Genomic DNA, 17,282 nt, shown 5'->3' with positions numbered 1-17,282 from the left:
ATATTGCAGTTGCATAAGCACATTCATTGGAGTAAAAACAATCAACATTTTGTGTGATATAGGATAATCTTTGTAGCTGCTGCCATATCGTAGCCACTAGCCAGAGTTGCTGAAAAATAACACTAATACTATGACTGGCTGTGTGCCTCCTGCTTAGCCAATGTTTGTATGATTAAAAAATAATATTAAATCGCTAATTAGACTGCGTGTCTGTGTCTTGCTTGAATTTGATATGCTGCCTAGATAGCTGCATGTAACTCCCCACTTGAGTTTTGCATTGGGGCAAATTACAATCTGCGAGTTTGTACGAACATGTTGATCATGTCTTTTGTGTAGAACATGTAAATAGCTGCATGAAGACTAACTCCCCTCCTGAAAAAAAAAAATGAAATTGTGCTCATACCTAATAGCCTACTGAGGCATGGAATGCAGTAGTTGGAACATGTCGACACATGTCCTTTGCGTACAACATACATTTTTGAAGGCTACACCAGACAAAGGCGTTCATCGCCGATCAAGGAAGGAGAAGAGGCAGCGGAGCAGCTAAACACAGCAAAAAAAGAAACGTCCTTTCACTGTCAGCGGCGTTCATTTTCAGCAAACTTAACAACGTAAATATTTGTATGAACATAACAGGATTCAACAACTAAGACATAAACTGAACAAGTTCCACAGACATGTGACTAACAGAAATGGAATAATGTGTCCCTGAACAAAGGGGGGGTCAAAATCAAAAGTAACCAGCTGCATTAAGTCCTGCAGTGCATCTCCTCCTCATGGACAGCACCAGATTTTCCAGTTCTTGCTGTGAGATGTTACCCCACTCTTCAAACCAAGGCACCTGCAAGTTCCCGGGTATTTCTGGGGGGAATGGCCCTAGCCCTGACCGTCCAGTCCAACAGGTCCCAGACGTGCTCAATGGGATTGAGATCCGGGCTCTTTGCTGGCCATGACAGAACAAGGACATTCCTGTCTTGCAGGAAATCACACACAGAATGAGCAGTATGGCTGGTGGCATTGTCATGCTGGAGGGTCATATCAGTATGAGCCTGCAGGAAGGGTACCACATGAGGGAGGAGGATGTCTTCCCTGTAACGCACAGCGTTGAGATTGCCTGCAATGACAACAAGCTCAGTCCGATGATGCTTTGACACACCGCCCCAGACCATGAAGGACCCTCCATCTCCAAATCGATCCCGCTCCAGATTACAGGCCTCGGTGTAGCGCTCATTCCTTCGACGATAAACGTGAATCCGACCATCACCCCTGGTGAGACAAAACCGCGACTCGTCAGTGAAGAGAACTTTTTGCCAGTCCTGTCTGGTCCAGTGAGGGTGGATTTGTGCCCATAGGCGACGTTGTTGCCGGTGATGTCTGGTGAGGACCTGCCTTACAACAGACCTACAAGCCCTCAGTCCAGCCTCTCTCAGCCTATTGTGGACAGTCTGAACACTGATGGAGGGATTGTGCGTTCCTTGTGTAACTCGGGCAGTTGTTGTTGCCATTCTGTACCTGTCCCGCAGGTGTGATGTTCGGATGTAGCGATCCTGTGCAAGTGTTGTTACACGTGGTCTGCCACTGTGAGGACGATCAGCTGTCCGTCCTGTCTCCCTGTAGTGCTGTCTTAGGCTTCTCACAGTACGGGCATTGCAATTTATTGCCCTGGCCACATTGCAGTCCTCATGCCTCCTTGCAGCATGCCTAAGGCACGTTCACGCAGATGAGCAGGGACCCTGTGCATCTTTCTTTTGGTGTTTTTCAGAGTCTGTAGAAAGGCCTCTTTAGTGTCCTAAGTTTTCATAACTGTGACCTTAATTGCCTACCCCGTCTGTAGTCTTAACAACTGTTCCACAGGTGCATGTTCAATAATTGTTTATGGTTTATTTAACAAGCATAGAAAACCGTGTTAAAACCCTTTACAATGAAGATCTGTGAGTTATTTGGACTTACCAATTATCTTTGAAATACAGGGTCCTGAAAAGGGGACGTTCATGTAGGCAGCAGCTACAAAAAAATCCCTGAAGATGCGCAGAAACCTCTATATCTTTAGCCACTTCAGATTGGGGTTACAGAAAATCCAGAACCACAGCCTATCTGTTTAAAAAATAAATATGTATATGTATAAATCACTATTTGTGAAATGTCTCTTAAACCGTGTTTTTTTACCCCATTGACGATGCAGGGCTTCTTTTTTGGAACATTGTTTATGTGTCTCTGTTTTTCAGTGTCTCTTCAACATCTCTATATGACCCATTTCATAGAGCAGTGTGATACACTAGACGCTGTACTAACACCTGTTTCCTCAACACAGAATGTTTTCCACATGGAGATGCTCTTTTGATCTCTCAATCATTTTCTACTTTTTCTCAGTGGTGGCTCATGTTTTCCCACCAATAAGTTTGTGTAGCTCTCTTCATCTCTTGAGGGCATGGACACAAACATCTATGTTTCCTTCACTGATTGTGCTATTCTAATTGGTCCCCTTCTCACTGTAAAATGTCACCACTCTCCAGAAAATGTATTTGATTACCTTTCCCCATTTCTCTTTTTCAGCTTGTTGGGTTCATCTATGCCTGTTATGTGGTGAAGCTAATCTCAGAAGAGGAAGACAGCTGTGAGTATTGCCTTTCAATTAATATGGTAGATCTATGAGAAATATGGCTGATTCCTACAGTCACACTTTTTATTGTGAATCATTTCCCTTTGCTTGTTATAATGATGACTCAGCCAATTTTAAAAGGGCCATCTCACCTCATGTGCCTTAGTGAAACACACATATTTTATTCATAAGCGTTACCTGACCAATCACATAACAGTAATGAGCCATCTTCCTGGACTCGCTCCATGATATAATAACTAAAGTGTTTATATCCAGCTACACTCTTAGAAAAAAAGGTGCTATCTAGAACCTAAAATGGTTCATTGGCTGTCCCAATAGGAGAACTCTTTGAAGAACCCTTTTTGGTATCAGGTAGCACCCTCTCCACAGAGGATTCTACAATGACCCAAAAGGGTTCTACCTGGAACCAAAAATGGTTCTACATGGAACACAAATGGGTTATCCTATGGGGACAGCTGAAGAACCCTTTTGAATCCTTTTTTTTATAAGAGTATAGATACAGTATGTCTGGCTCAAGGTTGACATTTCTGTATTCCTGTGTTTACGGAGTACTTTATTTACTCTAATAACTGGGCATTGGCATGTACATTCCTCATCTGGTCGGATCTTTAAATTTAGCCAAGTTTAATGCTCCAGCAAACATTTGGATTTAGATGTTGCTGGATTTAAACAATTTATTTTATTGATCCCAGGCCCAGCCGCTTGTGGATCCTAGCCTTAAAGGAAAGTGTGGGAAATGTCCCCATTTGTTAAATTCAGAAAACATTGCAGCACAGACCCAGTCAAATTGCCTTGTTCCAAAATGCATGAATTATTCTCTTTGGCCGCTGCCTCATTTTTTAGAAAAGTTATATTAGGACAGGAATGAGTTTTTGTGTTGTTGTCATTTATAATTGATATTGATTGCCGTAATACATGTGCGACTTCTCCTTGTTACCGGTCTTGCTTTGTAAACATAGTATGTGTTGGAAAGAATGCATTTGCCAAGTACCCCGGCATACTAGATCAATACCATTTTTCTTCTAGCGATCTCTCTTGCATTCTCTCCATTTGCAACATTCATCACCAAGCAACAGACATAAAGAGAAAGCAGGAACGAGAGGGGATAGAAAGAAAAGTATAGAGAGGGAGGAGGTCACATGAGGCGACTCTACATGCCTTCTCTGTCATTTGGGATTTTTTTTCACTGCATTAATTCAATTTTTATAATTATAGTTATTAAAATTGACTGTATGGTTGGTACAGCAAGCCTTTATTAAGAGTGCTCACCTCCCCTAGGTCCCAGCACAATACTGTTGGTGGTTGGTAGGTTGAAAAGACTTATCCAAATGCACTGAAATTATACCTGACTACTGGTTAGTGTGGTCACAACAGAACATTGTATGTGTCACGTTCTGACCTTAGTTCTTTTGTTATGTCTTTGTTTTAGTATGGTCAGGGCGTGAGTTGGGTGGGTTGTCTATGTTCGTTTTTCTATGATTTGCTATTTCTGTGTTTGGCCTGGTATGGTTCTCAATCAGAGGCATCTGTCAATCGTTGTCCCTGATTGAGAACCATATTTAGGTAGCCTGTTTTCTATTGTGTTTCGTGGGTGATTATTTTCTGTCTTTGTGTATGTCACCAGACAGGACTGTTTCGTGTCATTCTCATTTATCGTTTTTGTTGTTTTGTTCGAGTATTCATTTTCATTAAAAGGCATAATGAATACTTACCACGCTGCACCTTGGTCCTCCTCTCTTTCTCCCAACGACGAACGTTACAGTAGGCCCATTACTTGTCAACAATGCAGATTCTTCCTATGGCAAGATTTTAATATAATTGTTGAAGGCTTTGCGTCTGATAACATGGTAATGCTTCCTAATACAGCTTCAATGTACAGACAGTGCATTTTATATGGGAGCTATTATGAAAGACATAACTGAGAGATTCATAGGGTGAGCAGTGAGGTTGCTCCCTCAGGCTATAATTTTTTTTTAGTGAAATAAGGGATGCAGCGCTTAGTAGACTATTTCCTCTACATTTAGCATGGGAATCTGAGTGTAAAAAATGCAGCGCTTCTCCTGGCTGTGCTGGAGCCCCTGTGAGACAGCCAAAAGGCAGGCAAGAGTGCTGAACCATGACCACAACCGAATGTGAGTCTCTCAGCTACCTGAGATTGCCTATCAGACCACAGCGCTCTCTCTCTAAAAGAACATCTCCAGACATAGCTTTCCCGTCTTTAGAGCCCAAATGTATCCTTCCCTGCCAAAAAATGGGAAGTACCTCAATTTGAAATATTAAAGAGCACATCTTGAATAAGTAAAGGATTCCCTCAGGCATTGTTATGATAAAAGTCATTTGGGTCCAAATTAAGAGCAGGTTCTATTTGCCACTCAATAATGGCTGTTAGAAATGTGCCCTTCAGGGAAAATGAAGCTTTAATTGGAATTTGCACTTGACAATCTCGTTGATGTATTTGATGTATTCCAGAGTTGAAATTTAAAGTACCTGGAAAAAGCCCATGAAGGATAATACTATATTTGCAACGTGACAGAGGAGGTTTGATGTCCTGCATGAAATGATTGCCGAGAGACACTGTTTAATTTGCCCAACACAAAGGAATAATATTATCCAACAGTGTTCATATCCTCCAGTGAATGAGAATGGTATTGATGGTTTGATCCCTGGGACATGAGGAAACACTGATCTGGGAGCTGTATTGGCTATTACAGCTCCAATTAATATAGTACATGAAGCACCTCAGAGAAGGTAATGAACAGCTAAAACCAATCAACACGCTCACTCCGTAATTACACTTACTATCAAGGGTAATATCCCAGGGTCCATTTAAAAGAAAGGACAGTATTTAAAATGATTTAGTCTCCAAGAGAAGAGGAGAGAGAGAATGAAGAAGAGGGAGGGAATAAAGGTGCTAGAAGTACTTTTTTTGCATTTATAACAAGTAAATGAGAATACAGCTTCCTCTGTTGGATTTGCAATCAGGGTCAGTGTACCAGGAAGGTGGAACCTCATGTTGATTGGCCCTCGGCGGCATTTCATTTGCCACTGCTTTGTCATACCAACTTGTTGTGACCGCTTAAGACAAAACAATTTGGAGACATAGACCAAGTCGTGCTGACTGCTATTCTTAACACTACTGCCATCAGACCTTCCCCTATATCTTATAAGGCCTACTTAATACAGCACAATCATTATGTGTGTTACGTCACCAAGTCACCAATAGCTTCTTTTCTCATAATAGCATGGTAAACATAAGTAGCCGGCAGGCATTTAACCATTAGGGCATTATACACAAACATTATTCCCTCCACCAAAAGGAAAATATGAAAATAGCTTTTTTATAAAACACATAATGGTTTGCTTGTGGGCAAAATATTTGCATTTACTCTGCAGAACAATACTGAACATATACACTTAGGTGCTGAAGCTACATTTACTGAAACTAAATAAACAACCTTGTGATGCGAACCTTGACCTTTATTGTATCCTTCATACAGTACGATGCTTGGGACTATAAGGTTCTATCTGCAAAAAGATTATTTTGAGATAATTGGCTTTAAAGTTCCGAACCATCATTGGTTTGAATGATGTCAGCAATTTTTTTTGAACTTAATAACATGAATTGGGGTATTTAGAATACTATATACCTAGAGAAAATTGAACAGAACAAGGGTATGTCAATAAGAACATTTTGATAAAAATGCAGATAGAACCTTATAGTCCCAAGCTTTCAAGTTAGCATTTTGTTGAAACTGCCTGATTGAGATGTGGCCAGTCTCCAGATCTTAAATTGTACACGTTCTGTCTTATCGCTGCAGGTCCTCTGATAAGCCTGATCAGAGTACACAGGTTAATGCCTATAATGAGGGCCAACAAGGATTTAGAGCTTTTGGTGAACATTCCCTAAATGTACCATTATAATGATGATAATGCCAAACCTTCCATCACCTCCCATTCAAGGCAGTAGGGAAGGAAGGGGGCATTCATCAGCTAATCAGTCTTATCTCAGTGTTTCGTTTGTCTTAGAGACAGACTCGGATGCATTAAGACATCGGATCTTATCAGAGGCTTTGGTACCTCCGTCTTTTTGTGTTAGGCCCAGATACCCAGATCTGCTGGGGCTTGAAACTGCTGGCAGACCTCTGTGGAGGGCTGGGCCCTAATCCTGTCCAGTTTGTATTCTGTGTGATCTGCAGCATGACTCCACTGCGGATATCACCAATAACCAGCCTTTAGATGGTCCAGACACTGATTATCCACTGCCTGGGATTATCACAGACACAAGCAGGCACACGCTTATTTAGAGACACGGAAGCACACACACACACAGACACACACACACACACACACACACACACACACACACACACACACACACACACACACACACACACACACACACACGCGCGCGCGCGCGCGCACACACACACACAGAAGCACACACATACAGAAGCACACACACACACAAGCCTTTGTTTGATCTCATAGTAACCAGATATCCTCTTTCCTTTGTCTCCAGTTGATTTTATAGGAGGGTTCGACTCCTACGGTTATCAAGGGCCTCAGAAGACATCCCATTTGCAACTACAACCCATGTATATGTAAGTGCAATGTAGCTACATCTCTTCACACCTGCTATTACAGTACTTCTGAAATGTTTTCTCCTGGCACCAAGACTTGTCTTGTCTTGGTGCCAAGTTCACTATGTTTTCACACTTGAGTCTATAAATTGGATGAATAGGACTAGCCTATGTGAGGACATTATAATGTAAGGCAGAGAGAAATCTCATCGATAAATAACGCTAGTGTCAATACAGATAAAGAAATAGCTTGGGTCAACAATGAGGGAGGGAATGTTTGTATCTGGACTAGAGGTCGACCGATCATGATTTTTCAGCGCCGATACCGAGACCAAAAAAGTCGATACCAATTAATCGGCCAATTTTTTTATATATTTTTGTATTTGTAATAATGACAATTACAACAATACTGAATTAATACTTATTTTAACTTAATATAAAACATCAATAAAATCAATTTAGCCTCAAATAAATAATGAAACATGTTAAATTTGGTTTAAATAATGCAAAAACAAAGTGTTGGAGAAGAAAGTAATATGTGCCATGTAAAAATGTGTGCCATGTAAAAAAGCTAACGTTTAAGTTCCTTGCTCAGAACATGAGAACATATGAAAGTTGGTGGTTCCTTTTAACATGAGACTTCAATATTCCAAGGTAAGAGGTTTTAGGTTGTAGTTAATGTAGTATTTATAGGACTATTTCTCTCTATACTATATGTATTTCATATACTTTTGACTATTGGATGTTCTTATAGGCACTATAGTATTGCCAGTGTAACAGTATAGCTTCCGTCCCCCTCCTCGCCCCTACCTTGGCTCGAACCAGGAACACATTGACAACAGCCACACTCGAAGCATCGTTACCCATCGCTCCACAAAAGCCGCGGCCCTTGCAGGGCAAGTGGAATAACTACTCCAAATCTAAAAGCGAGTGACGTTGGAAACAGTATTAGCGCACACCCAGCTAACTAGCTAGCCATTTCACATTGGTTACACCAGCCATTAGGCTGATAGGCTTGAAGTCATAAACAGCGCTGTGCTTGCGAAGAGATGCTGGCAAAACGCACAAAAGTGCTGTTTGAATGAATGATTACGGGCCTGCTGCTGCTCAGTCAGACTGCTCTATCAAATCAGACTTAATTATAACATAATAACACACAGAAATATGAGCCTTTGGTCATTAATATGATCGAATCCGGAAACTATAATTTCGAAAACAAAACGTTTATTATTTCAGTGAAATACGGAACCGTTCGGTATTTTATCTAACGGGTAGCATCCCTAAATCTAAATATTCTTGTAACATTGCACAACCTTCAATGTATGTCATACTTACGTACAATTCTGGCAAATTAGTTCACAATGAGCAAGGCAGCCCAAACTGTTGCATATACCCCGACTCTGCGTGCAATGAATGCAAGAGAAATAACAATTTCACCTGGTTAATATTGCCTGCTAAACTAGATTAGTAGTTATGACTAGTGATTATGATTGATAGTTTTTTATAAGATAAGTTTAATGCTAGCTAGAAATGTACCTTAGTTTCTATTGCATTCGTGTAACAGGCAGGCTACTCGTGGAATGCAATGGTTCGAGTGTTGGACTAGTTAACTGTGCGATTGCAAGAATGGAACCCCTGAGCTGACAAGGTAATAATCTGTCGTTCTGCCCCTGAACAAGGCAGTTAACCCACAGTTCCTAGGCAGTCATTGAAAATAAGAATGTGTTCTTAACTGACTTGCCTAGTTAAATAAAAGGTATTAAAAAATATATTTAATTTTTTTTTTTTTTATCGGAAATCGACACCCAAAAATACCGATTTCCGATTGTTATGAAAACTTGAAATCGGCCCTAATTAATCGGCCATTCCGATTAATCGGTCGACCTCTAATCTGGACTCCTGAAAGGTTAGGATTTGCTTGAGACGAAATGAGGAGAACACAGGAAGAGATGTTCAAACTTGAAAGGATTTCCCTCGTTGACACTGAATGGATCAGAGATATTATTTTATAATCCTGTGTACAGTGCAGGCCAGTCAACATATCATACACTGGGAATAGACAGTAATCCACTCCTACTGTATAAAGAGTTATCCTCAAACACTAATCTCATAGGTATGTTGAACTGTAGATGCACAGTGGGAAGAAATATAATTTTCACAATGACAGTGATCAAAGTGAGGATGATGCTGTTCATAATGCAACAAACTATTAACTGCACTGGTTAGATATAAAGGTATTACACTACTAATATCTGACAGGATAAAACATCCACCAGCTATACAATGTAGCATCAGCTGCTCATAGGGGAACTACTGTTTCTTTAAATGTCACCCTTTTATCACATGGGGGTCACACGAGGTGATTGTTTTGGAAATGCATGGCAGGGGTCCAAGCTGTGCTCATGGCCTGGTGTGCCAGATGAGCCCCACAGAGGCAGTTCTGCCTGCCTCTCTCTCTCTCTCTGTGTGGAGCACAGGCGTCAGCTGACTGGCCCAGCTAACCCTGTGACTCTAACACTAGGAGGGGGGACAGACTCTGTGAAGTCATGCCAGGATTTGGAGCAGGGTGCTGACATGTCTGCTGGTGGGGAGAAGGAGGGGGGTAACAGCCGCTTGCCCAGCCTAATGCCTGTATTAGGATAGTCAGGGTGACTACAGTGAAGTGTGTCTCCTAAATCTTAACCTGCTGTCTGTCACTCTCAGCAATGTATGGAAAAACAACAGGGAGGGGACAATGAAGTGCACATAGGGGTGTGTGGACATTTCCCATTGTGTCTAATGTGAATGGATAAGGATGGGTTGTATCTGGTCCATTGTGAGATCAGTATTGTACCGTCTGTTATTAGCTGCTGGATATACAAGGTCAGCTGAGTTCAGGTGGGAGTCCTCTGTCATTTAAGGGAGTAGGGTTTAGAATTGTACTCAAGGTTATTTACATCTCAGTAGTTTGCCAACATAACTTCTCAATTGTGTCATGTAAAAATCTGCCAATCCAACTCAATAATAGTTGGGCATATAGTTGTCTAATTCCAGGGCATATCACCTTGCTGTCATCATATTATATTACCTATAATTACATAAGACTAATTTCCTGCATTGCTCAGGGGAAAGTGTATTACTTTCAGTAGGTCAGCATATAACACATATGGCAAATGATGGATTTAAGGGACTTGATATTTGTAACACAGGAGACTGAAACAAACAAAAATGCCATTAAGAGCCATTCTGTGGTTTTATGGCACCCAGTAGGGAAGACAATAGAGATTATTAATCATGGACACCAAGACAATGGTGTGGTAGAGGTGCTACACACCATCTTCAATAGCCAATCAGTCTTCACAGCTGATACCCATTAACAATAGTTCTTATTGGATGTGACAACTGGGAATTACCAAGGTCTTTGGAGAATAGTGGCAGGTGCAATCATTCTCGCTTTGTTTTCATGCCGAGTTTGTTTTAGCATGAGCATACAATATTAGCTTATATTTGAATATATCTGTGGTATTGTGCTTTATTGACACTAATTCATTTTCCTCTTTCTCTTCCAGGGCAAAGTAACAAAGGACAGCTGCCTTATGTACCAATCAAATAGAGAGCTACCGTTTTAACTTTTTGTTTCATTTCGTAAATGTCTTAAAATAATACAGTGTCTTACAAACTGTGTGGAGGAAGTGAGACTCTACACTTTAACCTCAAAGACTCATAAAAACACTGGATTTCCTTTGTCTCTCTGCTCAGCCTCTGCTCAGTGGAGTCACAGTCTTGGCCTGGACGAGGGGCCAGGCAGGTGCAAGAACACCCTCCTATGGCTGTGTTGACCTTACAGGATGCATATCTCTCCTCCATACTGGTTCTTGCTCTCTTTCTGACAGCTGAATGACTGAAATATTAAGGGAAAAAATTGATTTGATTCCTCTGGACAGTGTTCAAATGGATCAAGATTCCGGACAAAAGGAATGCCAAGTTCTGAGAGCACTAGTTAAGTGATGTCGCAGAGTTTCAATGTGTTCTGATTAACTTGATTAGAAATACTCTTCACTTAAACAATGTTCAATAACTGATCGATATGGTTTTAGTCATCAGAAGTAGTCCTATTGCCCATTCTAAAGAGTTGATTAGAAATAAATGTACATGTGAACCATGATGTGTTTACAATACACTTTGGCTGTTGGAATTCCATCTTGAGTTGGGCAATTGCATGGGATAAAACTTTGAATATGGAAAAAGCAACCAGTTGCTTTTTCTTATGATGGATGTATTTGTCTTGAAAGTGCCAAGAACAATAGTTAAAGATGAGTTAGACAAAATATTGGATGCTATCTAGAGATACATATTTTTGGAGCTAGTCTCTGGGACATAAATTCAAAAGTTAATTCGGGGATAACACCATATTTGTTTGCATGAGGTGTCAACATCTGTTGAATATTTAATCTCTGAAAGCACTGGACATTATCCCAGACTAGGTAGAGGTAACAGTTGGCCTTTCTGCAGCTGTCTTTGCGCTGTAAGGTTATGTGAATTTTGTGCTTTTCTAAGACAGAGTGGAGTCTTGAGTCTAATGATAAAGAGAAAACTAAATGTAACTTCTTTAAATTCTAGGCATTTTTTAACGTGTGACAGTGTTTACTCTTTTATAGTTCACTAATAAGTTATGTTGTGTATACGTGGGCCTTTCTTTTACTCCTAACTGTACAAAGTGTCAAGGGAAACCTTGGGAACAATATCTTGCTGATAGTCTGGTGTGAGGACTAGAAGGAGATGTGTGGTAGAGTTTGTGCTGTGGCTGAAACTTTGTGCTTTTGTCTATTGGACAGCGCGGGAACCCCGAACCAATCAGGACCGCCTCAGTTCTGTCATCATCGTCATAGCATCGTCATACTGTAACTCTTCTACTGAATGGTAGCCCTGTGAGCATTTTTTTGTATATCTCCCCGCTAAATCCTTCAGCTTTGTAGACCAGAACTCCATATCATAGGACCTCTCTATGTTTTCAATTTCAGTGGTGTGAATCTGTTGGCTCTTTTGTAAATTATTGTAATGCTAACAGGCCTTCCAAGATCTAGAATATTCAAATGGAACCTCGAGATGCATAAAATGCTCTTCTAAACTCAGGCAAGTTTTCCTTGCAACATTACTATACACTTACTAATCGTGTTTAAACATCACCATGGTAACAGCACGTAGAACATCTGAAGACATAAAGGGTGCGTTCCGTAAATTCGATCTGGCTATCTACCTTCCGAGTTCAGAGCACTCTCGTCTGAGTGTGGCAGAGCGCAGAAAAACTGATGAATTTACGAACACTCAGCACCAGTTGAATATGTCCGGTGTCAGTGAACTTTGGCAAGCAGCAGCACAGTTACAGTCACCAACGCTCTAGATAACATGAAAACAGCATAACCAGCTTTGCTAGGGGGAGTAAAATTGTCAGAGTGAGGTGTTATCTTATTTGTCTGGAAGTAGCTAGCAAGCTAGCCAACATTAGTCTAGTTCGCTTGGGTGATTGACTGACATTCTGAGGTCAGAACACTCGGATCAAACCTACTCATCGGCCAGAGCGTCCAGTGTACTCTCTGACCGCTCCAAGAGCGTACCTCTCTTAATTTACGAACGTACAATCTGACAACGCCAAGAGCGCACTCTGATTCCTAAGCATTATCCTTTTCATAACATTTGTGTCTGGGACAGTATATTGGTATTCAACTGTGTAAAAGCTATATGATCGCTAGTATGCTTCCTTGCATAGTAAATCCAAGATTACACCTATTGAAGAGTCAGTTGTGTTTTATCAGTGAATTGTTCTAATGTGAGTGGCTGGCAGAGGAGGCTGGTGGGAGGAGCCATAGGAGGACGGGCTCATTGTAGTTGCTGGAATGGAATATTGGAATGGTATCAAACACATCACACATACAGAAATCATCAGTACCATTAATTCAATTCCATCCATTACAATGAGCCTGCTGTCCTATAGCTCCTCCCACCAGCATCCTCTGGGGGATAGTGGATGTATACACCGGTTACTGTCACCCTGTGCCAGATAACCCAGTCTGAAATGTTGAAGACCAACATAACTTACTGCTGCAATCTTACATGACCCCTTCATTCACAGAGAGGATTCAACGTTGTAAATATAGCATAACATTTTCGACCCAGATAAAGTTTTTGACAATATGTTATGTAAGATCTGAATTAAAAATAAAATTATTTGATTGTATATGGCATTACAGTATTATAAGTTCCTCTACATTCAAAGGGAGCTGTGTATAATACTGTTGCAGGTACTCAATTGCTCATTGTAGTACATTCCTGAATACTCCATTGGTTGTTTTGTTTGGGTTCAGCGCTGACTTCTACTTCTCAATAGATTTAGCAATTTTCTATTTATGTTACTTTTCAAAATGACTGTAAATATAATAAAATCAAACTGTGGAAAAGGCCAATCCTTTTTCTCATTTGTTTTCTGAGGACTCACTTCCTGCAACGTCTGATGTAATCACTGACGTCACACTTTCTAGTCTCATCTGAACAGCAATATGTATTGATACAATAATAGTTAGCTATGCCTAGCAACAGCCTTTACCGCCTGAAGGTATCATTCATTACAATTTCCTACGGTATGTGAGGCAAACTGTTGCCAGCCTCACCTGGTCATCCAACCAAGACAGCAGCATGGGGAACAATGTTTGAAACAAATATCAGACATACTGTAACAACTTACAGACATAGACACACCATAAAAAAAAAAAGTTTTGTTGTAGACACACATTTCAATTACGGAAACATACAAGCGTCATAGATATATATTTTTTTAAATGTTAAAAGCAAAAGTATGTAGGAGTGAGACTGTAGCTGGTATTTATTTTCTGAACTTATCAAAGAAGAACAGTAGACTATGACCGAAATGGTCATAGTATATCACCAATGTTTAAGCCTATGTAGAGTCAACGAAGACCAGCCAATAGCACTATAGAGATCACAGTGGTGTTTCAGACGTGTTTGGTTGGTAATAAACCAAAGAGCTGCATGATACACGGAATCAAGTGCCTTCAGGGTAGTGCTTGAGGTCTGCATATAAATTACATCACTGTAGTCTAAGAAGGTACGGTGTGCATTCCTGTCTCTTTTCTGGCCTCCAAAGAAAAACAAGCCTTATTTCAAAATGATCTTCTTTACCAGGTTCTCAACATGATTAGTGAAGCTCAGCTTCTCATCCACCCAAACTATAGAACTTCCTTCCAAGCTAGTAATGACATGGTTTTCAGAGTGTTTAGTGTTGGAAAATACAATGTATTTTGTTTTAGAGGAATTCGAACAAGCTTCAAATCGTACAGATTCTGTTGAATGATGTTAAAAGCTGTTTGAGCATTTTCAAAAGCCAAAGTCAAACTGCTGCCACTTGAATGGAGAACAGTGTCATCATCATAAAAATGTACATATTTTGTCTCAATATCTCCCAATGTTGTTGATCTAGATCATAAAAAACGTTCAATGTTGCTGCAATAGTGCTGTGGCTTGACCTGAAACCTGACTGTATACCACTCGAAATATTGTTTTCCTGGAGGTAGGCCTTAAACTGCTTATTGACTAGGGACTCTAATACTTTTGCCAAAACAGACCATTTTCATATGGGCCGATAGTTATTCAGTGTAGTGGGATCACCTCCTTTCATGCCAGCAAAGCCGCTAAACAACACAACACAATAATACATTAATTGCACTATAACCTGACAAATGGTGACAACAAACTGCTAGGGCCTACATAATGTTGTCCCAACAGCAGAGCTTTCTTTTCTGTACCCTGTACTGAATTCTTACCACAGCCACACCTGGCTATCAGCTGAGCCTTGTCTGGCAGCGAGACAGTTCATTCAGCCTCATTTACTGCCTTTTTTAAAAACATAGCTGATATGGCTGACTTGCTTAAACAAATGTGGTTTCTACTGACAATTGAGATGTACAAACTATGGCATAAGGGAACGATGAGTGGATGAGAGGCAATCCATAATTTCGATTAAGACATTAATGAGTGAGCTAAGATGAACGTAGTCAATACAACTATTTTTTCAGGACTTTTGAACTGTACAGGGACAGAATTCAGAAAATGGGCCGTTCTTACAGTATTCTCCCTGTACACCAAGTCAGAACCTTATAAGCAGACAATGACCTTGAGTCTTCTTGTATGGGCACTTCTAATGTAAATCTATGGCAGCACCCAAGGGGCTTGACCTTTCTAGCTCTCGCTGTAGATTTTGCAGTGACATAGTGTCCCCATGAGTGACAGAACATTGAGCCAATCATGGCGAAACTAGATTATATATATATATATATATATATATATATATATATATACAGTGCCTTGCGAAAGTATTCGCCCCCTTGAACTTTGCGACCTTTTGCCACCCTTCAGGCTTCAAACATAAAGATATAAAACTGTATTTTTTTGTGAAGAATCAACAACAAGTGGGACACAATCATGAAGTGGAACGACATTTATTGGATATTTCAAACTTTTTTAACAAATCAAAAACTGAAAAATTGGGCGTGCAAAATTATTCAGCCCCTTTACTTTCAGTGCAGCAAACTCTCTCCAGAAGTTCAGTGAGGATCTCTGAATGATCCAATGTTGACCTAAATGACTAATGATGATAAATACAATCCACCTGTGTGTAATCAAGTCTCCGTATAAATGCACCTGCACTGTGATAGTCTCAGAGGTCCGTTAAAAGCGCAGAGAGCATCATGAAGAACAAGGAACACACCAGGCAGGTCCGAGATACTGTTGTGAAGAAGTTTAAAGCCGGATTTGGATACAAAAATATTTCCCAAGCTTTAAACATCCCAAGGAGCACTGTGCAAGCGATAATATTGAAATGGAAGGAGTATCAGACCACTGCAAATCTACCAAGACCTGGCCGTCCCTCTAAACTTTCAGCTCTTACAAGGAGAAGAATGATCAGAGATGCAGCCAAGAGACACACCAAACATGTGGAAGAAGGTGCTCTGGTCAGATGAAACCAAAATGGAACTTTTTGGCAACAATGCAAAACATTATGTTTGGCGTAAAAACAACACAGCTGAACACACCATCCCCACTGTCAAACATGGTGGTGGCAGCATCATGGTTTGGGCCTGCTTTTCTTCAGCAGGGACAGGGAAGATGGTTAAAATTGATGGGAAGATGGATGGAGCCAAATACAGGACCATTCTGGAAGAAAACCTGATGGAGTCTGCAAAAGACTTGAAACTGGGACGGAGATTTGTCTTCCAACAAGACAATGATCCAAAACATAAAGCAAAATCTACAATGGAATGGTTCAAAAATAAACATATCCAGGTGTTAGAATGGCCAAGTCAAAGTCCAGACCTGAATCCAATTGAGAATCTGTGGAAAGAACTGAAAACTGCTGTTCACAAATGCTCTCCATCCAACCTCACTGAGCTCGAGCTGTTTTGCAAGGAGGAATGGGAAAACATTTCAGTCTCTCGATGTGCAAAACTGATAGAGACATACCCCAAGCGACTTACAGCTGTAATCGCAGCAAAAGGTGGCCCTACAAAGTATTAACTTAAGGGGGTTGAATAATTTTGCACGCCCAATTTTTCAGTTTTTGATTTGTTAAAAAAGTTTGAAATATCCAATAAATGTCGTTCCACTTCATGATTGTGTCCCACTTGTTGTTGATTCTTCACAAAAAAATAGTTTTATATCTTTATGTTTGAAGCCTGAAATGTGGCAAAAGGTCGCAAAGTTCAAGGGGGCTGAATACTTTCGCAAGGCACTATATATATATATATATATATATATATATATATATATATATTTATTATTATTATAGCTAAACAGGTTGGGCTCAAAACAGGGGGGTTAGCCACAGCATTTATGTGTAGAAACTTCAGACCATTTTGACTTTTCAATTCAGATGAAGTAGAAATGTTATGACCTGGGTTAGATTGCACATTTCCTGACAGTAGAAGAAGCAAAAATAATGGCAAGTCAAGATTGTATTTTACAACATTTGGATTCACAGTCGGTACTAGAACCATAGTGCAGAGGAACCAGTCTTTAAAACAACGTATTTCAAA

General features: G+C 40.3%; 1 protein-coding gene across 1 annotated transcript in view; it reads left to right on the top strand.

Moving 5' to 3' along the window:
- Positions 1 to 13,640, top strand: part of LOC110529564 (sodium/potassium-transporting ATPase subunit beta-1-interacting protein 2) — a 155,778-nt gene extending 142,138 nt beyond the window's left edge. Inside the window, exons 5-7 of the mRNA XM_021611850.3 lie at positions 2,554 to 2,614; positions 7,140 to 7,221; positions 10,749 to 13,640. Of these exons, the coding sequence (XP_021467525.1) occupies positions 2,554 to 2,614; positions 7,140 to 7,221; positions 10,749 to 10,758 (153 nt within the window). The 3' untranslated portion in view covers positions 10,759 to 13,640. The remainder of the gene's footprint in view (positions 1 to 2,553; positions 2,615 to 7,139; positions 7,222 to 10,748) is intronic.
- Positions 13,641 to 17,282: the final 3,642 nt, after the last annotated feature.

This window comes from Oncorhynchus mykiss, chromosome 8 (genome assembly GCF_057628025.1).
Source record: "Oncorhynchus mykiss isolate SJ-2025 chromosome 8, ASM5762802v1, whole genome shotgun sequence".
Taxonomy (NCBI): domain Eukaryota; kingdom Metazoa; phylum Chordata; class Actinopteri; order Salmoniformes; family Salmonidae; genus Oncorhynchus; species Oncorhynchus mykiss.
Note: the sequence above shows the minus strand (reverse complement) of the source record. Positions and strands in the feature narration are given on the sequence as shown.